Source organism: Nicotiana tabacum, chromosome 12, assembly GCF_000715075.1.
Source record: "Nicotiana tabacum cultivar K326 chromosome 12, ASM71507v2, whole genome shotgun sequence".
NCBI classification, from domain to species: Eukaryota; Viridiplantae; Streptophyta; class Magnoliopsida; order Solanales; family Solanaceae; genus Nicotiana; species Nicotiana tabacum.
Genome location: NC_134091.1, coordinates 24,444,791 through 24,466,711, shown reverse-complemented (window position 1 = coordinate 24,466,711; position 21,921 = coordinate 24,444,791). Strand labels below are relative to the sequence as shown.

Sequence of the window (21,921 nt, the reverse complement as noted above, 5' to 3'; positions counted from 1 at the left end):
TGACTGTATTTAGGTTAATTTTGAAAAAAAGGTAAAAAGGAAGTGGGCTGGGCTGATCCAATCTTTTGGTCTGTAGAAAGCCCAACCCACTTCAAACGACCGAACAGCTTCGTAGTTTCTACAAACTACAGGCAAGTGGCCCACACCACTCATATTACTCAGTCACCTCCAGTCCTCCGTTGGTTTTCACCGGCGCCCGATCTCCGACCACCGTATAAATCACTTCACCGAACACCCTATATTAAGCTATAAATTCTAACTTCTAAGTAAGCAGTAATTAGAGATGGTGGAATTTTCCAGGGCAAATGCCGAAGCATTTATAGATGAAGATTATGAAGAGGCAGGGGAAGAAATAGAATCAGCACCACCACTCAATATTGGCGATGAAAGGGAAATTAACTCAAATGGTCTTAAGAAGAAGCTTATTAAGCTTGGACTTGGTTGGGAAACCCCTGAATTTGGTGATGAAGTCACTGGTAACTACTAACCAATTTTCAAGAATTTGTTAATCTGTTTAATCGAAAATTAAATTTTTTAACTGAAAATGTTTGTACCCTTTTTCTTGTTTTTTCGATTGAGTTGCAGTTCACTATGTTGGTAGCCTACGTGATGGAACCAAATGTGTTTCGACTAGGGACAAAGGTAAACCTGTTACGTTCAAGCTTGGCCAAGGTCAGTTCTTGGTTACTTAAGTGGAATTGCTTTCCCTTCATTCTAGTTTACCTCCTATATTGGTGTACACTTGTTAATTAGTAATGATGTATAAAGTTGCTAAAAATGGTTATAACTTATTATTGGCCATATCTTTTTACCATTTTTTCGCGTAAGAGATTCTAGGAAAAAATTAGTCCGTTTGTCCTAATTTATGCGGCACACTTCTTTTTGGTATGTATAGAAAAGAACAACACCTTTATATATTTAGAAATAATTTAATTTTAAAACTATTATTTTACCACTAGCGAGATGTTTATAACCACACGGATGTCTATGGCTTGTTTTAGATCACAAATTTAAAAAATCTTTCTTTCTTTCTTAAACTCCATGCCCAGTCAAACAAGGTCACGTAAATTGGGACGGATGGAGTATTGATTTTGCTGATATTGGGTTTCTGCACCTATGATTTGGTTTCTATTTGTTAAGCTTAATTAGTTTTGCTTTTGGTTGGTTAGAGAAAGTTGCCACTGGCGTAGATTACGGAATTGTCACGATGAGGAAAGGTGAAACGGCATTGTTCACATTGCCCCCAAGAACGGGTTTTGGATTGGCAGACTTGGATGCAGTTTCATCGAATTCTGTAGTTCAGTTTGAGGTCGAGCTAGTATCATGGATCACAGTAGTGGATGTCTGCAAGGATGGTGGTATTATCAAGAAAATTATGGAGAAGGGGGAGCTAATAGGACCTCCTGATGACTTGGATGAAGTTCTAGGTACGTGAATGTGTTTTGTGTTTACTCCAAAAGAATCAACTCCAAGGAAACAAAAAGAAAAACAGAAAAGAATATTCGATCCAATGAAGTTGCTGCTAGTGCTAGTATCTGCATTTATATGGTCTTGCCTGTGATATAATTTGTTAATTGTTTATAGATAAAATATCCTTGCTTTTTTCGATTTGATTTTGCAGTGAAGTATGTGGTGAGGCTGCTTGATGGTGTAATTGTTGCAAAAACACCTGAACACGGAGTGGAGTTTTATGTCAAAGATGGTACCTTGGTATCTTGGCATTTGTGCTTTAAAATCAACAAACTTGTACTATCAGCTGTTGGTTCATTCCTTTGATTTGACTAACCAACTGTGTTTCCTTTTAGGCCATTTTTGTCAAGCATTACCAAAAGCGATCAAGACAATGAGAAGGGGAGAGAAAGTGAATTTAATTGTTCAGCCTCAGTGTACGTCTTTCCAACTCATTCTTTGCTATCATTCTTTCGGTTGGTAGTCGGGGTTCCTTTTTTGAGGGGAGGGGTGTGTTTCAGGAGTATAATTCATAGATAATATGTTAGTCATGGATAAAGAGATTAGATTATTTGTGAGTAGCGGACCTGGCAAATGTTTGACAATCTCAAAAACTGGTATTCCAGTTGTGGTTGAGTGCCTTGATGCGTTTTGGTTGATCACATTGAACCATCAGCTTTAGCCTACTCGCTATTCAGATGGAAAGATAGCTCTGCTGGGATAATTTATCATAATGTTAATTCTTGCATGGGTTGTTAAGATTATCTCGATATCTAAATTTATAGCTAGGGTTTTGCCTTGACTCTATATAGGGAAGTTGGTAATGATTCATATCTGTATAAGGGAGATGAACTGTGTGTTATTGCCGCTAATTGCATTTTTGTTAATGATAAGTTATACTAAGGCGAATCAAGTGTAAAGTAAACGAGCGGAATTCCTGATTTTCCCTACTCACATGTGACTTGTGTTCCTATAGATGACGAAAATGGTGGTAGATAGTTGTACCTTCTGATTTATTTCTACGTAGAATATCAAGGCTAGAGCTACCTGTGGGATCTTAGTGGATAAAATGTTAGATTTCCAACAAAAAGTTTATATCATTAAAAATTTTTAAATCTACACCAAAAAGCTCAAACAGTTCTTTTCATTCTTAAAATTTTCTTTTCCCTTAAAATCTTTGCAGATGCCTTTGTTGATGGGGTTAAGGATTCTGAAAACGGCTTCCCTTCAATTCTTCCATGTTCTATCCTGAGTATTGATCTTGAACTGGTTTCTTTCAAGCCGGTAATAAATGTGACTGGTGATTTGGGAGTTTTAAAGAAGATTTTAAAAGAGGGGGAAGGCACTCTTACTGCAAACGAAGGTGCTGCTGTAACTAGTAAGTATTCAGAATCTATGTGCATTTTACCTTTTCCCGTTTGGTAATAAAAACATAGAGTTCATATAATGTTACTTATTTAAGGGTTGGGTAGCAGTGGGATCTGCAGAAAATTGCAGAGATTATAGGGAACTATGGATGGCACTTTGAGTACGTATTTGGGTCATATACTGTCTACTTTACCCTTGATAATTTGTGAGATTTCACGTTTCATCAAATGTAGACTGTGTCCTTCATCATCTTGGAAAAGGGGGCTGAAAAGATGGAAATGTTACCTTAATCTTGCTCTGGGAAAGGCACAAACATGTGCTTTGCTATTTTGAGGAGCATAACCAGCAGAATTAGCTTAAGTTTGCGTCCAGTTTGAGGATTGATAATGAGATTCAGCTTGAGTATGGAGAATTTACTAACTACTTGGTCTTTGCTGCAAATCTCCAGTTAGATATACAGCTAAGCTTGAGGATGGCACTTTGCTAGAGAAAAGAGGCTTCGATGGAGAGGCTGCATTGAAGTTTACAACTGATGAAGGTCGGTGCAATGAAATGAATCTGAAATATACCTACTGTTGTGATAATTAGGCATGTAATATATTTATTCTCATTATCCACCCTTACAATCATAAGATAATAACGTTTGTTATGTTAAAATGAGGTTTTTGTGATACGCTCTTGGTCTTCTGACTAGAAATAAAAGTTATCAGGTGCAATTCTTAGATGACTTTCTTCTGAAAGCTCTAAACTCATTAGATTTTCCGTAGTATGCATTCACTCTATGACGATACCTTGCATATATGCCATAAGTCTTTTATGATGCTTCTGTACATGTTGCACTTATGCCTACGAACTTTTGGCTTGCTATAATTATATTGTACTGTTTTGCATGTAGAACAAGTCATTGCTGGACTGGACCGAGCAGTTACTACAATGAAGAAGGGTGAACACGCAATAGTGACAGCTAAACCTGACTATGGATTTGGAAGTACTGAAGTGAAGCGGGATCTTGCTATGGTTCCTCCTTGCTCAACCATAGTTTTCGAAGTTGAGATGTTGGAGTTCACAAAGGTATCTGACGGAAGTCTATTTTGTGCTAAGACATATTTGGCTTAGTACATATGGTTAAGCAAATGTAGGAGTGGAACTCCTACTGCAACGATAGGTAAATGATCCAAACAAGTAGGCCAAAGTTCTGTTTGGAAAATGTAGTTAATTTGCAAGGATCGAGCATATGAAGAAACTTTAACATTATCCAATAGGGTGACAGACATTATTGCTAGGACTGATAAATTAAGTTTGTAGATATATTGCTGTGTTTTTTCTTCTTTTTGACAAGATTTAAGTCTTATAAATAGACCCAAATAGTTTTCAGACTTGTGAGAATTTCCTAGTACACATTAGGGAACAAATTAGCCACTAACAAAACTTTTTCTGAACATCCATGAAGTCTCTTCTGTCTTCACCAAAAGCTCCTTTCTCTCATTTGGTATATCTTGTGATAGTTCAGGTATGATTTGGCGCCTTCGTTTCTTCTGTGGTAACATATTTCTAGCTGGAAAGAAGTTATTAGATGCATTATACATGCCTGCATTTCAAGTTGATAAGCTTTTAATGGCAAAATTTTGATACTGCATAAAACCATTTTACGAAATTTCTTTCTCTTACTCATTTTGGGTTGATACATACAAATTTTACGAAGTTCTAACTTTCTCCTTTTGGGAGACAAGGAAAAGGATCCTTGGGAAATGAATAAACATGAGAGAATCCAAGTGTCCCAAAGGAAGAAAGAAGAGGGCAATCTACTCTTCAAAAACGGAAAGTATCAAAGAGCAATGAAGAAATATGAGAAGGTATCTCAGTGAATTGGTCATCAATGCTTAGAATATGCGACTTTTCATGAAACGCTTTATTATTTGTATGCGTTTTTCTTTTGGATTTTTTTCATTCAGGCTGTTGATTATATTAATGAAGATAGAACCTTTGAAGATGATGATCAAAGGCTAGTGAAATCATTGAGAGTGTCATGCTGGTTGAATGGTGCTGCTTGTTGTCTCAAACAAAATGATTTCCAGGAAGCAATTAAGCTATGTTCCAAGGTAATGTACTTAGGTAACCGAACAACTCTATTTTCATGTAACTTGGATGGATAGGCAGGTTCTTGTAGTGTGACAAGAGTATGATCATGCATGATGGGGCAAGTTCACTTTCTGTCTATATATGTTGGACTAGAAATATGTTTTCTTTTTAAAGTGTCATGGTTTTACTATGTTTCTTCTCTTTTCTCTCCCTTCGTCCCTTTCTCTAGCAGGAGCTGTTGTAGGTCTTCAAATCCCTGCTGCTATGTACTTCCCTTTGCGTTTTAATGTAATTCTTGTTAGCTGTTTCAAATGCTGAAGAACGAAAAAAGCTTGATGCAAGTTTAGCTGATTAAAAGCATTTGTAATCCACGCAAGCAAGGCTTAATTTCATCCTTATCCTTTTTCATCGCTTGTAGGTCTTAGAAATTGAGTCCTGCAATGTGAAAGCATTATATAGGAGAGCACAAGCTTTTATGGAAACAGCTGATCTGCACTTGGCAGAATTGGATATCAAGAAGGCCCTAGAAATTGATCCACAGAACAGGTAATGCAACTCATGACTTAAAATATCGTTGGAGATTTTTTCTTGACTATTATGAATCAAAGAGTTCCTGCTGCTCAGGGAGGTGAAACTGATACAGAAAACACTGAAACAACTCCAAGTAGAGAGCAATAAGAAAGATGCAAAGCTCTACACAACAATGTTCACACGCTTGTCAAATGAGAACTCTTCGGCGGCAAAGGTTTGTCGCTTGATTTCTACCTGTGGGAAAAAAAAGTAGTAATGATTCATAGGTTGAGAGAAAAAAAAGAGCAAATGAGGATAATTTTAAAAATAAAAAATAAAAAAATAAAAAAAAATTTATGCAAGAAGCTGAAGAAGTACAGAGTTTTCAAGCCTTTAATGATTCATTCTGGACTTGAAAGATTTTTGCTAATGTGAGCTCAAATTAAATACCTTAATCCTCCAAACCTAACAAAACACAAAGTGTAGTATTTTGAAAATTCACTCTATGATCAATCTAAAAAATTGTCATCTACAGCCTAATTACACCCTACTTTATTCCAATTTGGCAGAGATTGAAAGTTGAAGAAACGGAGAGCAAGAATGAAGAAAATGTTGGTGATATCAACATGCCTTGACAATTGATTGATAGTTGATTCTTGCTGAAGAATTGTACTTGTACATTTTCTAAAACTAACAGAGAGCATGTATAGACAAGGTAATAGAGAAAGGGTATTTGTCACAGAAACCACACATGTACCGCTTGAAATATGTGGTTTCAGTTCTATTTTAAATGTAAGTTGACACATTCCCATTGTATAGTTCATTTGGATGCTGCAAATTAGAAGTATTTTTTTTAAGTAGCCCCTATACTGCGACAACAACAACCCAGTGAAATTTCACAGGTGGGGTTTAGGGAGGGTAGTGTTTACGCAGACCCTTACCCCTACTCCGGAGGAGTAGAGAGACTGTTTCCGATAGACCATCGGCACAATAAGAGATATACCCTGCATATTTGGCTTGGCTTATTGTTTTTCGGCAAAGTTCTTTTCCCTCCGTCTCATATTATATGTCATGATTCTTTTGTACACGCGCCTTAAGAAAAATTAATTATGATGAGATTTTGACTACTTTACCCTTATTCATGTCTTAATATTTAATTTTTCTTCATTGGTATTTGAACAAAGTTATTCATAATTAAGGATAATTTGAGATATCTATTTTTAGTAATCACGAATGATAATATGGGAGGGAGTAGTTTTTACCTGAGAAGTTTGGAAACTGGTGATAGACGTTGATAAAAGCTACTACACTTTGTAAGGTTTCAGGAATACAAGCCTAAAGAATGTCTTACTATGTGTAAGAGATGGAAGAAACTCATATTTTCAATTAGGGATTTTTTACTTCCTATATAATATTTAAAATTTATTTACCAAAATTGTTCTTGTTTTGTATATTACCCGCCCTAAATATGAATTGCTTACAAATTATATACAATTCATTATTAATACCTTAAATTAAGGAATTTAGTTATATCATTTTCCTATTTTCTCTCCTGTAGAAGGTTAACAAAAATAAAAACTTAGCCATATATACAAATACAGGAGAGATTGATAGGCACTAAATTAGAGTCTCTGATGTGCTTTGTCACTAGCGTATACAGCACTGTACATTGCCAAGAATTAATAGGGGCGAAGATTCTGGCACAAGGATTTTTCTATATAGTCCTTGTGCATTCAGATGCCTCACATTATTTAATACTTCATCAGACCAAAAAAAAAATACAAGAGAGGTTGAAAACCAAACCTCTAGGTTTTGAATAGCAAACTCATTCTTGGTCAATTCACTCTATTCGCCCAACAAATCACTTTAATTCCTGCAGCATAGAGATGGCAACTGTGGACAAGAGAAAGAAAGCTTAATCTCTCAAATTAATTCTTTTTTATCACTATTAATTAGGGTGACAGTAACGGATTATTTTTAAGTATTGGGACTTTTAACTAGTACTATTAAGTATGAGTATTAACAAGGTGCTCGTAAATTTAATTCTTTCGGTTAGAAAGAATTAAATTTCGTACAAATTTGATACATCTACAAATTAAAAAATAAATTTTGTACAAATTTAATACATCTACAACAATATATAATAATAATAACAACAACAACAACAACAACAACAACAACAACAACAACAACAACAACAACAACAACAGCAACAACAACACAGTAAAATCCCAAAAGTAAGGGGTCTGGGGAGGGTAGTGTGTACGCACACCTTACCCCTACCCCCATGGAGTAGAGAAGTTATTTCTGATAGTCCCTCGGCTTAAGAAAACGAAAAAGACAAAAGAGACAACATATCAGTACCATCATCAGAAACCATAGAAATAATAAAGCATTATAAAAACCAAAAAATAGTTGAAACGCAATACAATAACCAGTAAAGAAAAACGAGAGAATAGTGAGAACACAACATAAACCACTAGAAATCTAAGACAACCCTATCAGTTTATCCTCACATCCGGAATGAAGTAGAAAAAAAATGTTCAACTACCTCCTAACATACAACCCTAATGCTCGATCTCCACACATTCCTATCAAGGGTCGTGTCCTCGGAAATCTGAAGCCTAACAATGTCCTACCTGATCACATCTCCCCAATACTTCTTAGGCCGCCCTCTACCTCTTCTCATTCCCACCAAAGCCAACCGTTCACACCTTCTTACAGGGGCATCAGGGCTCCTCCTCCGCATATGCCCAAACCATCTAAGTCTCATTGCCCGCATCTTGTCATTTATAGGAGTCATGCCCATCTTCTCCCAAAAATCTTCATTCATAATCTTATACATCCTAGTGTGCCCACACATCCACCTCAACATCCTCATCTCTGCTACATTCATCTTCTGTATATGTGAGTTCTTAACCAGTCAATACTCTACCCCATACAATATGGTCGGTCTAACCACCGCTCTATAAACTTACCTTTGAGTATCAATGGCACTTTCTTGTCACACGGGACTCTAGATGCTAACCTCCATTTCATCTAACCCACCCCTATACGGTGTGTGACGTCCTCATCAATCTCCCCGTCCTCCGGAATAACCGACCCCAGGTACTTGAAACTGCCTCTCTTGGGGATGACCTATGATCCAATCCTGACGTCCATGCCCGCTTCCCTCGATTCAATGCTGAATTTGCACTCCAATTACTCTGTATTTGTCTTGCTTAACTTGAAACCCTTAGACTTAAAGGATTATCTCCAAACTTCCAGCTTCTCGTTAATACTGTCTCGCGTCTCATCAATCAGATCTATGTCATCAGTGAATAACATACACCATGGAACCTCCCCTTGAATATATCTTGTCAGTGCGTCCATCACTAGGGCAAATAAGAACGGGCTGAGCGCAGATCCTTGATGTAACCCCATAGCAACCGAAAAATGCTCCAAGTCACCTCCTACTTCCCTAACCCGAGTCTCAGCTCCGTCATACATGTCTTTGATCGCTCGAATGTAAGCTACCGGCACACCTTTTACCTCTAGGCATCTCCAGAGAACCTCCATGGGGACATTGTCATATGCTTTCTCCAAGTCAATAAACACCATGTGCAGATCCTTCTTCCTATCCCTTTATTGTTCCACCAACCTTCTAATAAGGTGAATAGCTTCCGTGGTCGAATGACCCGGCATGAACCCGAATTGGTTGTCGGATATAGATACCGTCCTCCTCACCCTCACCTCCACTACCCTTTCCCAAACTTTCATGGTGTGACTTAGTAACTTGATACCCCTATAGTTGTTACAACTCTGTATATCACCTTTGTTCTTGTACAACGGTACCACCGTACTCCACCTCCACTCATCCGACATCCTCTTTGTTCTGAAAATAACAATAAATAGCCCAGCCAGCCACTCCAAACCTGCTCTACACACACACTTCCAAAATTATACCGATATTTCATCTGGCCATGTTGCTCTACCCCTACTCATCTTACGCATAGCCTCCACGACCTCCTCAACCTTAATGCGCCTACAATACCTAAAGTCTTGGTGGCTCTCCGAATGCGCCAAGTCACCTAGCATAATATCTCAGCTGCCCTATTCATTTAAAAGTCTATGAAAGTAAGTTTTTCATCTCTGTTTAATATGAGCCTCCCCCATCAACACTCTACTGTCCTCGTCTTTGATGCACTTCACTTCATCCAGATCCCGAGCCTTCCTCTCTCTCCCCTTAGCCAACCGAAATAACTTCTTATCCCCGCCTTTGTCCCCAGTTCCTCGTACAGCCGGCCAAACGCTGCAGTTTTGGCTTCTGTGACCGCCAACTTCGCCTCCTTCCTCGCTACCTTATACCTCTCCATGTTCGCTCTCATCTCCTCCTCGCTTGAGCTCCCTACTAACTTCAAGTACACCGCCTTCTTCGCTTCCGCTTTGACTTGGACCATATCATTCCACCACCAATCGCCTTTATGCCCGCCAGAGAGACCCTTCAAAACCCATAACATCTCTCTCGCTGCCAGAGAGACCCTTCAAAACCCCTAACATCTCTCTCGCCGCCTCCCTTACATAGTTTGTCGTCGTCGTCCACATAGCGCTCGCATCCCCATTACTCCCCCTAGGCTACCATAGCTGATAGCCTCCCCTCCAACTCCTTAGCTTTATCCTTACTCAAGGCTCCCCACCTAATCCTCGGTCGTCCTCGAACATACCTCTTCTTCTTCCTTATCATGATTCCGATGTCCATCACTAAGAGTCTATGCTGCGTCGTGAGAGTCTCGCCCGGGATAACTTTGCAATCTATGCACAACTCTCTATCGCACCTCCTGATGAGGAGATAATCAATCTAAGTCTTTGCCACCGTACTTTGGAAAGTAATCAAATACTCCTCTATCTTCGGAAAACTAGAGTTCGCAATCACTAGTTCAAATGCCTTAGCGAAATCCAATAGCGAAGTTCTTCCTCCGTTCCTATCCCCAAAACCGAAGCCGCCATGCACCTCATCATAACCACCATCAGATGACCCGATATGTCCATTGAAATCCCCTCCTATAAATAACCTCTCAGCAGGCGGAATACTATGCACAATCTCATCTAACCCCTCTCATAAGCGCCTTTTAACCTCCTCATCCAAGCCCGCTTGCGGTGTGTTAGCGCTAACAACATTTAGGGTGCACTCTCCAACTACTAACTTGATAGCCACTAATCTATCATTCACCCGCCTAACCTCTACCACATACTCTCTAAATTCCCTATCTATCAAAATACCCATTCCATTCTTACCCTTCCTGACTCTAGAGTACCACAACTTATACCCGTCCGCATCCTTCACCTTCGATCCTACCCACCTAGTTTCCTGAACACAAGCTATACTGGCCTTCCTTCTCTGGAGAATCTTTGCCAGCTCTATAGACTTACTCGTCAATGTGCCAATATTCCATGTCCCTATCCTCAACCTATAGGCTCCCTTATTCCCCTTACCTACCTTGCTTCCCGTCCCGCCTCTATCCCTTCCCCACTCCCATCGCCCTACCCCGTGTCACGCCCTCTCCCCCTTCCCCTCCGAGGACATGACCTTACTATACCATCCCATACCACAGCCACTATACCAATGACAAACTAAGGAAAAATACTAACACAAAATAGGCAGCGGACCAAACTAGAAGATAACAAATTATTACTACAGGCACACTAATAGTACAATTAAACTAATGCTAACTAAAATGACAACAATATAACTAACATAACAAAGAGAAGCAGGAAAGCAGGAGGTACCAACTCCCGATGATAGAACTTGAGAATATGACTTGGGGCACACCCGAGGTGCAATGCAATTAAATTCAAGTCAATGCAAGAATGCTACTAACTAACAAGTAAAAAACAGAGCAAGAATATTACAACGAATAAATTAAAGAGTAGTACAGGAAAGAAGGAACATAACGCCTTTATTGTCTTCCTAATGTCCCCAGCGACGATGGATGTCGCTACTACCCTCGCAAACCTAGCAGGGTCCGAAGAAATGCAACGCAAAAATGCAGGCTTCACGAAAACTTTCGGTACCGCTGTCGTTCCTGTTTGGACCGTGGTTACCAGAATTTGGTCTACGATGTTTCGTTGTTTGCCGAAAGACCATATATAGAGAAAAGGGGAAGAAGAAAGAGGAGAGAGAAAGAGAGAAAGCATAATGGGGGAGAAGGCAGAGGAGAGAGAAAGCAAGAAAGGAAAAGAGGGAGAAACTTACCTGGGCTGCACTACGCCGATGGGGGGTACTGGACGGAAACATAAGGGAGGGAATAGACAGTGGTGGCTTGAAAAGTGAACGTTGAGAAAGCAGAAGGAGAGAGAAGACAAAGGAGTACATCTACAACATCATACAACTTAAATACATATTTCACACAAATTTTATACAATATGCCTTTTGTATGTATTTTGTATCTGATTTATATATATTTTGTATGTGGTGTGTTTTTCTTCCTCTCTAAAATTCCAATCAAAATTTTCTCTCTTAATACAATTTTGATACATATCAACAACTTTATGTAAAAAGATAGTATTTACAACTTAAATACAAATTTCTTACAACGATTCATACATTATACAATTATTTTTTAACTTTCATACAACAGTCAAATAAAAAAATATATAACTACAACATAATACAACTTAAATACAATTTACATACAACTATAATACAAATTTAATACAATTTCGTAAGTATATTGTATGTCATGTGTTGTTGTTGTTGTTCGTCTTCTTCTTCTTCTTCTTCTTCTTCTTCTTCGATTTTCAATCAGAAATTCGACCAAAATTAAGTCTAATCTTCACCAAACACCCTCAAAATTGAGATATAAACTCCAAAGAATATTCTCAATTGTTTGCAACAACACCAAATCCAAACAAATAATAATTTTTGAAAACCCAAATTCGAATTCAAAGCTTCGAAGCTTTTAAATGGTTGTCAATGGTGGAGAATCAAACACCTTCAAAATTTATTGATTGACAATTTTAATTCGAACGTCAATTGTGCAACATGAAAAAAAATTGCTAAGTTAAAACTCTATAGTCAAACGATTGAAATACATTGATAAGTTCCATTAAAACTCTATACAACAAAAAACATAAAAAATAGAGAACATTAAAGGAAGAAAAACAGGAAAAAAACAGAGAAGGAGAGATAGAGAGAGGAAGAGAGAGAGAGAGGGGGAGAGACAGAGAGAGGTGCAAGTATAAAAGGATGCGAAAATAACTGATATTCTTTATTCAATTCCTAATATAAAGGGATACTCATTACAAATTTATTTGTATATGATTGATAAATTGTGTATGACTATGTAATTAAATTAAAACTTAATTAAGAAGGATAATAAAGTTTTATATATAATATAAGAAGGTAAAATTCCCTTGCAATTAAAGCGTTATGGCTAAAATGGTTTGGGGATACTTAAGTGGCAGTGGGCTAAACGTTGGCATTATTAGCCCGTTTGAATTAGCTGAACTATAGTAACTTTTAAACGCAAAGCGGTAAAAATACTTTTTGAGTGTTTCTGAAAAAACAATGGACTTTTTACTTATGTAAACAATTATGTGTTTGTTTGGACAGAAATAGTGAAGCTGAAAACAATTAGTAGTTGACTGATTTGGTAAAAGAATATTGATAATCACTTTTTTTTTTGGTTATAACACGAGTAGCTTATTGCAAGATTTTAACTCTAAGTTGATTCAATTATAATTAACTCATTTCTTAGTTGACTTAAAGTTCTAAATTGATAAGACAACAATATTTTTATCAACTATAAATTATTTAACATTGCGCAGTCCATTCTATTTAAATAAAGCCTTATATTTAAAATTTTGGGCAGTCTAGTTTATGTCCAACTTAAATTCTTCTTTTTCTTCTTCTTTTTGGTTAAAAAATTCTATTGTTATTCTTCCCAAGTGATACTCAACACAGTTCGAAAAAATAATTTGAGGGTTTATAGAAGCAAGGTTCTATGAAATTTGAAATGAACATTTTCTGAAATATTAGATGCAGTAGACTATTCAGGAGAACATTTTTAAAATATTAGACAAGTAAATGTTTCATTAAGATGGTAGACAATTTAGACACTAATTTCAAAACATATTATTTCAATTCTCAAAATTATCATAACCTTCTTTTTGTAAATATTATTATTAAAATGTAATTGCTTAACAATTCCATAACATCTTCAATAATTAAACGCATTTTATCAAGTAATAATGTTTTTGCCTTTTTCAAGTTCTTTTTTTTTTTAATTCAATTTATTTAAAACTTAAAAGGGAGAAGAAAAAAGAAAAGAGAAAGGGAAGCTTAATTATTTAAAATTTAAAATAAGAAAAACTTGATAGACCCGTTTGTAGCAGATGGATCCGGCGCTTAAACCCTTAGGAAAAAACCTAGCGGCGCTGATGTCCTATTCTCTTTCTCCCTTTCCACTTCAAAATTTCTTCATTGCCCATAACTCACAGACTCACCAATCAGCCCAAAAACTCTTCAATAAAGCTATAATATTGAGGACTGGAAATGCTCTCAGTATATAGGAGCAGCTCAGTTGAGTGGAAGCCATCACCGGTGGTAGCTTTAGCTACCAGCGCCGACGATTCTCAAGTTGCTGCCGCTCGTGAAGACGGCTCTCTTGAGATTTGGCTCGTTTCTCCTGGCTCTGTAGGCTGGCACTGTCAGCTCGTACGTACATATATACTTATATATATTGCTTATGTATTGTTTTCTCTCCCGGTTTTAATTAAAAGTTTGAATTTGATTGGTGTTTGCTTAGACAATACACGGGAATCCAAATTCTAGGGTTTCTTCACTGGTTTGGTGTCGGTCCGGTTCGAGTGGTGGTTCGGCTGCTGGTCGGTTGTTTTCTTCCAGCATTGATGGATCAGTTTCTGAATGGGACCTTTTTGATTTGAGACAGAAGGTGTGTGTGAAGAAAAATCCTTGCTTTTATTGTCTTGAGCTGAATTTTGCTTTTTTACTGGAGATTTCCTATTATTCAAAAATAGGAAAGGAAAAGTTTTGATAACCTGTAAGTAGCTTAGGGTTCAATAGACTTGCAATTACAATGAAAAATGAAACCTTGTAACCTATTTTTTGTTGTTAGCATAGAAATGAATGCAAAGTGAAAATTGACTACCACGAAAGATAAGAGATTTTTGCATTTTGTTGTGCTGCTCATCATTATTCTAATCACTTTATGCTTGTGATTGGGTCATCACAATGTAAGATATGTTATATCATTGATAGAGGTTTTTATGTTTTGTATGATGTGAGTCGATTAATCTTTTATTTGCTATGGTTGTTTGCAGATTGCTCTAGATTCTATTGGTGTTTCAATATGGCAGATGGCTGTGGAACCATGCAATAATCCACAGCTTAATCAAAAGCAGTCTCCTAAGCTTTATGAAAATGGCCACGTCAATCACAGCAATAACGAGAGCAGTGATGGTGAGAGCAGTGAAAGCGAAGATGGTGATGACTCCATAGAGCTTCACGAGGATCTTGTTAGTGATAATAGCCGAATAGCATTTGCTTGTGATGATGGCTGTGTAAGAATCTACTGTGTCAATGATGACGAAAACTTAACTTACAAAAGATCATTGCCAAGGGTCAGTGGTGAGACAGCTATCCTTAGGAGTCAGAGTACAAATGTGATTGTTGCTTGGAATTATAGAGTTGTTATCTTTTTGTTTTTTTTGGCAGGACGTGCATTGAGTGTCACTTGGAGTTCTGATGCAAGTAGGATATTTTCTGGGAGTAGTGATGGGTATGTTCTATTTTTAACATTTCTATCTGCTGAATTTTTACTAGTTGATGTCTGCTGAAAACTCAAAAAGGACACAAGTGTAGGTTGAGCCCTGAAGTTATGTTTTATAGGATGTACACAGTGAACTATCTGATAGAGTTGCTTATTTTGTAGGTTTATAAGATGCTGGGATGCCAAGTTTGCTCATGAAATCTACAGGATATCAGTTGGTCTTGGAGGTCTGGGTAGTGGATCTGAATTATGCATATGGTCGTTACTTGCATTGAGGTGAAAATTGAATTGGAAATGATATTCATTTTTCTCATTTGTTACAGTGTTCTGTAAGATGTTCCAATTTTCCTTCTCGCTTCTAACTTCACATTGTTTCCAGATGTGGTACCCTTGTGAGTGCTGATAGAACTGGGAGTGTTCAGTTCTGGGACACCAAGCATGGGACTCTTGTGAATGCCCTTTCCAATCATAAAGGTGATGTTAATGCTTTAGCAGCATCTCCCAGCCATAGAAGGGTGTTTTCTGCTGGCTCCGATGGTCAGGTATATAAATGGAAACCCCTACAAAATGAACTCTTTCTGTTGGAGTTGGAGGGGGTTGTCCCCCTACTATTCTAGTAGTTGAAACTTGTTGGGATTATAATAACAAGGTGCATGAGGAAGCTAACAATGCAAAGCTTGATAGACGATAAATCAGACGACAAATAAAAAATGTACTAAACTAGGCATAGCAATTTATTATGGTTTGGTCAATCGACCTACATATGATTCATCACTAATATAAAAGAGAATAAATTTTGAGAGAATAGTCTCCCCTAACCCCTAAACAAAACTCTCTAAAAGACTACATTGTGGAGGTTGTTATCATCGTTGTTTTGAGAAGCAGAGATCCTCAATTTATAGGTGTTCAAGACTTTTCCTCCAAGAAAAGGACAAGACATATGAAAAAGATTTATTTATTTTAGGAGTCTTTTTCCCTTCCTTCAAGAAAGAGAGTCCTAATAGATTAGAAATTCAGGGCAAAACTCTAACAAAATTAAGATAATGATGCTGTGCCTCTTTTGATTTTTAGCCCAGTTGATAGTGAGGTGGTGTTTGTTCCGGAAAACCACTAGTTTTAAAACAAACATTACTAGTACTGTTTAGTAGTGGGTGCGTATGGAATGGACTTAAGTGGCCCCACGTAGTGCCCGCTCTCTACGAAAGCAGAAAATGAATTTTCAGCTTTTGTTAACTTGCATTCTGGTCCCATAAATCTTTTTTGCATCAACAATTTTCACCTTCAACCAAATTTTCTTATTTGTAGAATGAACGATAGATGTTTTTGTCGGTTTATTCTTGTTCATTTCACATATTTAAGAGCTTCAAAGAATTCTTTTTGGACTTTAGTGATATTTCCCCCAAAAAACAAACTCAAAGTCGCCTCTCCCTCCACTTGTGGGAATTCACTGGGTTTGTTGTTGTTGTAAAGTCACTTCTCCCTAAACAACCTAAAAACTGTTACCCAAAGCAAATTGGAATTGTTTTAAAAAAAATCTAATGCAAACTAAACTAACACCAACTTTATCTAATTCAAACGCTGTTAAGTATTTAGACATTGGTCAGTCGCACGATAACAAATATTAGAGGATGACAACTCTCCTTATAAAATAAAACAAATATTAGAGGATCACAACTCAATTTATCCTAGTGCACTGCTTTGGATTCACAGGCAGTTATGTAAAAACCCATCTGAATGATGTTCCTTGTATGCAATGGAACTCAATACATTTCTGTCCTGCTGTGTCTTCGTTCACATCACTGTTCCTTACCTGGCGCAGAAAGGGATGCTTCTCTGATTTTGTAGACTGCTTTCTTTTGCTTTTTTTTTTTTTGTACTATCCTCTTAGCAAATGCCAGTAAAGGATTCAAAGACAAATGATGATGGGTTTGGAGGATGTTGTAGTGCTTTAGTTGCTTAAGTTGTAATACACATGGTCAGTGGCTTGTGAAAACTGAAAAAGTAACATGTCAGAAGCCTTTGATTCTTGAGTGGCTTGACTGCCCATTTAAACTCTCATCATTTCTAGTTTCTCGAGTAACCATACCTCAATCACTAATCAGTTATGGTCGGCTATATGAAATCTCTATATCCATTCCGCTTAATACAGGTCTACTTCTTTCCACTACTAAATAATTTCTCTTTCGCGACATGTTTTTAGATCTGTCTTTTCCAGTTATCCCTACTCGGATAATTACTTTAATCCAAATTATTTGGTATGCCTTATACGGATTATTTGGTTTCTTTGTGTTCGATACTTAGCCAAGTTTGCATTGATTCTGACTTGTTTTCGGTCCTTTGAGATAACTTTCCTTCATTTGTTTTGTAAATGTTTCAAGGTAAAAGAAAGTGAAGAGAAAAGCAAAAGAGTTATTTAATTAAATTTTGAAATAAAGGTTGCTTCTATTTGCTTTATTGCCTATTGCATAACCTTCTTTCAGTTGCAAAAGTCTTGGTCTTACCATGCTTCTATAATTATGAAGTAATATCATTTCTGATATTTTACTGTGAACATTGCGGTGTATAACTGTTCAGAAATGTCTGGAAAACATGCTCTTGTAGCTGCTAACTCACGCATCTGTTCTTTAGGTTATACTTTATAAGCTCTCTATGGATTTTGTCGGGGCTAATGATGGAAATATAACCTCTGGAGTCCTCAAGAAATGGGTTTATGTTAGTCATGTGAGGGCCCATACACATGATGTGAGGGCCTTGACTGTTGCTGTGCCCATCAGTGCTGAAGGTTAGTTCATTTGTGTGCTTTTCTGCTTCTCCTTTGAAAATAAAGTTGATACTTTGCCCATTTTTTGAATTGAAATTTTTGTTCGCTGAAAGTCGTCTTAATATAGTCCATTTGGTATTTATGCTGTTAAATTGTTAATTTTTTTCATTTTCCTTTCAGATTCCATAGTTGAACGGGACGAAAAGAGACCTCGATCTAGGTCGAACCCCCTTGAGTCTAGTTACCATAAATGGGCACATTTAGGTGTGCCGATGCTTATCTCAGGCGGTGATGATACTAAACTTTTTGCATACTCTGCGAGGGAGTTTACCAAGTTTTCCCCACATGACATTTGTCCTGCACCGCAGAGGCCGCATATACAACTTGCAATAAATACGATTTTCAATCAGTCTTCGTTACTCTTAATCCAAGCGTCGTACTGGATTGATATTTTGTGTGTTCGTGAAATAAATGGAGTTAAGTCTAACAGCTGTGGTCCATCTGCTGGGGCTGCCAAGACAGATCTGGTCGCCCGAGTTAAGTGTAAAGCTTCAAGGAAAATTACATGCAGTGCAATTTCGCCTTCTGGTGCCTTTTTTGCTTATTCTGATCATGTTAAACCCAGCCTTCTTGAGCTTAAGAGAAATGCTGCCAGCAAGAGTCCATGGGCAGTCAACAAAAGGCATCTCCCTTTGGAACTGCCATTTGCCCATTCAATGGTTTTCAGTGCTGATTCTTCTCGGCTGATGATAGCGGGGTGTGACAGAATGGTCTACGTCAGTACCTTCTTTGTCCAATTTATCTTCTTTTTTATTTATCTTCTACTGTATGTTTTTAAAAAAATAACTGTACATTTTGCATCTTACTCAACTTGTAAGTTGCAGTGAGTTCACTTACCTGCAGCCTTTGGCATTACTAAGAAATTCTTAGGAAGTTTTAGGACAATAGGGATCTTACTAAGGTTGGGAACCTTTTGTTAAGAATCATGATTTTAGAGCTAACCACCTTTGTTGTTGTTTAATCCCGCATCACTGAACCCTGCCACCTACTTTATTATGGCTTCCTCTGCCTTGCCATCCTAGCACCAAACTGCATCATAGGGGATAATGAAGGGAGGAAATCTGGAATCAGGTCATGGAACTTGGTTGAATCGCTGAGATTGCTACTGGAGGGAGGCTGAAGTAGTGGGCAAATGGATAGGAAAAAGGGGAGCAAGCATGAGATGCTGGTGAATAGGGAGGGTACGGTGGCTGTGGTTGGTGGGTAAGGGCATGGTCTTTAATGAAACTTGTCATATTCTCCATTTAATTATGGTGTTGATCTATTCTTTTCACGTGGATGTCAGATGTGAGAGCTAATTGAAATTTTAATTTTGTATGGTTTTTAATAAGAGGATGCAGTTCCGCGGATCAATATCTTTCTGTGCACTCCAATGACCATTGCTTATAGGAACTGTTTGATATTTAGGCTGTGAATTAATCTGAGGAATTGAATTGATTATTTTTGTTTAGACTATCAATATATCTGAGCCATCAAATCTTGCAGCTTGATAGTTCCTGAAATCACAGCTTTTGTGTTCTAGGTGGTGGATGTAGGAAGCTCAGAGATAGTTTATGTTTTTACACCTCGTCATAAAGAATATGCTGAAGAACTGTTCCCGGCTGAACCTCCCATAACTAGACTGTTCACCAGCACTGATGGGCAATGGCTAGCTGCTATCAACTGCTTTGGAGATGTATATATATTTAATCTAGAGATACAGAGGTATTGGACATCCTTTCCTGCATGTATTTAATCTGTCGTCTAGTATATCTTCCCTTTGATCCTTTAGGATTTCACCTTTTTTGCGTTTGATATTTTTGAAAAACTCTTTTCCTTTCCACGGGATACCTCAACTTTCTAGAAAGGATATGCTTATTCCCGTCATCATTTTGTACTCTCTTGTTTCTTTTGGGTCTGAATGCATTTTGTCATGGAGCAGGCAACACTGGTTTATATCAAGATTGGATGGTCATTCAGTTATGGCAGGTGGTTTTGCTCCTCAAAATAGCAATGTGCTTATAGTATCCACTTCGTCCAACCAGGTATATGCCTTAGATGTTGAAGCTAAACAGTTGGGGGAATGGTCAAGTCGTAATACATTTTCCCTGCCGAGAAGATATCAAGAATTTCCTGGAGAAGTGATTGGGCTTTCATTCCCACCTTCCAATTCATCATCTGTCATCGTCTATAGTCCAAGGTATGTTTTACAGTTTTTTGACAAACTTGATGCTTTTACTTCAGATATTTATAATAATGGTCACTTTGATCATTACCTTTTAAAAATCAAAGTGACTCCGTAATTCCGATAGAGGGTTTTATTATGGGAATTACACTTACCTGAGAAAAGTAACACAAGCTGGATTTGCTAAAAATACTTGCGCTATATAGGCTTCATTTGAGATGCGATATTTGACTTTTTGCATATGTCGTGGCTTATTAGCATGTACCAGTAATCTGTGCTTTCGAAAGGCAGGTATTCTGAGTTTTTTTCTTTCTTTTTACCCTCTACTTTGGGGAGGAGGCTGACATGGGTATACGTCCTTAAAATACTTGTTCAAGTTAAACTTAAAGCTTATTGAATGGCTGGAAACACAAAGTAATCAGCAACTATATGTGACGCTATGTTTCTCCAGTATTTTGTTGCATGCTACAACACTTTGCTTACCTGTTCATTGCAATTGCAATTGACATGCAATATTGTTGTCACATCAATTACTAAGGCAATAAAAGTTTTCTGAGTTCCACTAAAATAATAACATCTGCTGAAATTTATCCTACAGGGCAATGTGTTTGATCGACTTTGGGAAGCCAGTGGGTGGTGATGATGAGGCTGACTTAGCCAACGATCAAGATATATCATTGAAGAAGCTACATAGTAGTCTTGTGAATGGAAGTTTGAAGCGTAAGTTACAAGTCAGTGAGTTGGAGAGTAAACATAATGGTAAAAAGAATTTTGAGTTTCATCCTTTCAGAGATCCTGTCTTATTTGTTGGACATCTTTCAAAAACCTCTACCTTGATCATAGACAAACCTTGGATTCAAGTGGTTAAAAATTTTGATGCTACACCTGTTCACAGACATATTTTTGGGACATAACTGTTTTGTGCCAGGTGGTTTTTGTTTCAACTTACTAGGGATTTTAGAGGGGCGATTCAAGCCCTTTGCAATGGTAGGTTTTTCTTTTGTTGTCACTCGGGGGATGAAAGCATGTTGTGTAATGTATTCTTTTGTTAGTCCAGTTAACTGTGAAATCAATTTTGAAGTTCAATGTCATTCATTTTATATACAAGAGTTATCTTATGTAAATTGCATATGTAAACTGAAGCTTTATATGACACCCTGAACACGAGTTTGACCACAGTAGCCAAGTGGCGAGTTTGCCTTTTTGCTGCTTAAAGCCTTTTCACCACAGCTAAGTATTTGTTGTCTTCGAATAAGTCAATTGTTTAGTTGGAATCCCACCTATTAAAATCCCCGCCATTTTATCTGTTTCAGAAGAATTAGAACGAGTATATTCTCGATGTCTTGCTTGTAACACCTCTCAAATTTCACCGATGTCTTGCTTGTACCTCAAATTTCACCCCTCCTCTCACTCTATTTCCCTCATCTTTAATACAAAATACAATTACCGGTATGGCTAGGAAGATATAGTTTTAGCAATTTAAGTGAATCCAGGTTTAGAAGCAAGTGTGAGTTTCATTATTACCCATTTATAACATATTTTCACGTACTTTGTTCAAGAAAAAGAAAACGATTAGGGGTGTGTTGCAACTTGAAGTGTGGAATAAATATAATTTGTTTTGTAAGATTAAAAAGGAAAAAGAACTAGCGAGAAGGTTACTCTAGTACTCATTTGTCAGGGCCAGAACAGATAGCTGAAATTGTTTAGCCATTCATTAATTGAGGTGTCTAATTCAACTGAGGTGTCTAATTCAACTGAGG

General features: G+C 37.4%; 2 protein-coding genes across 3 annotated transcripts; both read left to right on the top strand.

Moving 5' to 3' along the window:
* Positions 1-105: 105 nt before the first annotated feature.
* On the top strand, positions 106-6,224 carry LOC107801953 (peptidyl-prolyl cis-trans isomerase FKBP62). 2 transcript variants are annotated; one of them, XM_016625377.2, is made up of 13 exons: positions 106-476; positions 586-642; positions 1,170-1,427; positions 1,622-1,702; positions 1,806-1,886; positions 2,633-2,827; positions 3,266-3,355; positions 3,713-3,888; positions 4,548-4,670; positions 4,770-4,916; positions 5,315-5,442; positions 5,521-5,641; positions 5,976-6,224. In XM_016625377.2, exons 1-13 carry the CDS (start codon positions 284-286, stop codon positions 6,039-6,041), a joined length of 1,716 nt encoding a protein of 571 aa, XP_016480863.1. In that variant the 5' UTR covers positions 106-283; the 3' UTR covers positions 6,042-6,224. The 2 variants fall into 2 exon arrangements, with proteins under 2 accessions (XP_016480863.1, XP_016480862.1); XM_016625376.2 differs by having other exon boundaries at positions 146-476; positions 586-672.
* Positions 6,225-13,762: 7,538 nt separating this feature from the next.
* On the top strand, positions 13,763-21,285 carry LOC107801952 (WD repeat-containing protein PCN). The gene is made up of 11 exons (XM_016625375.2): positions 13,763-14,101; positions 14,193-14,339; positions 14,728-15,034; positions 15,122-15,185; positions 15,339-15,452; positions 15,556-15,718; positions 17,805-17,958; positions 18,118-18,713; positions 19,520-19,701; positions 19,919-20,176; positions 20,760-21,285. Exons 1-11 carry the CDS (start codon positions 13,940-13,942, stop codon positions 21,073-21,075), a joined length of 2,463 nt encoding a protein of 820 aa, XP_016480861.1. The 5' UTR covers positions 13,763-13,939; the 3' UTR covers positions 21,076-21,285.
* Positions 21,286-21,921: the final 636 nt, after the last annotated feature.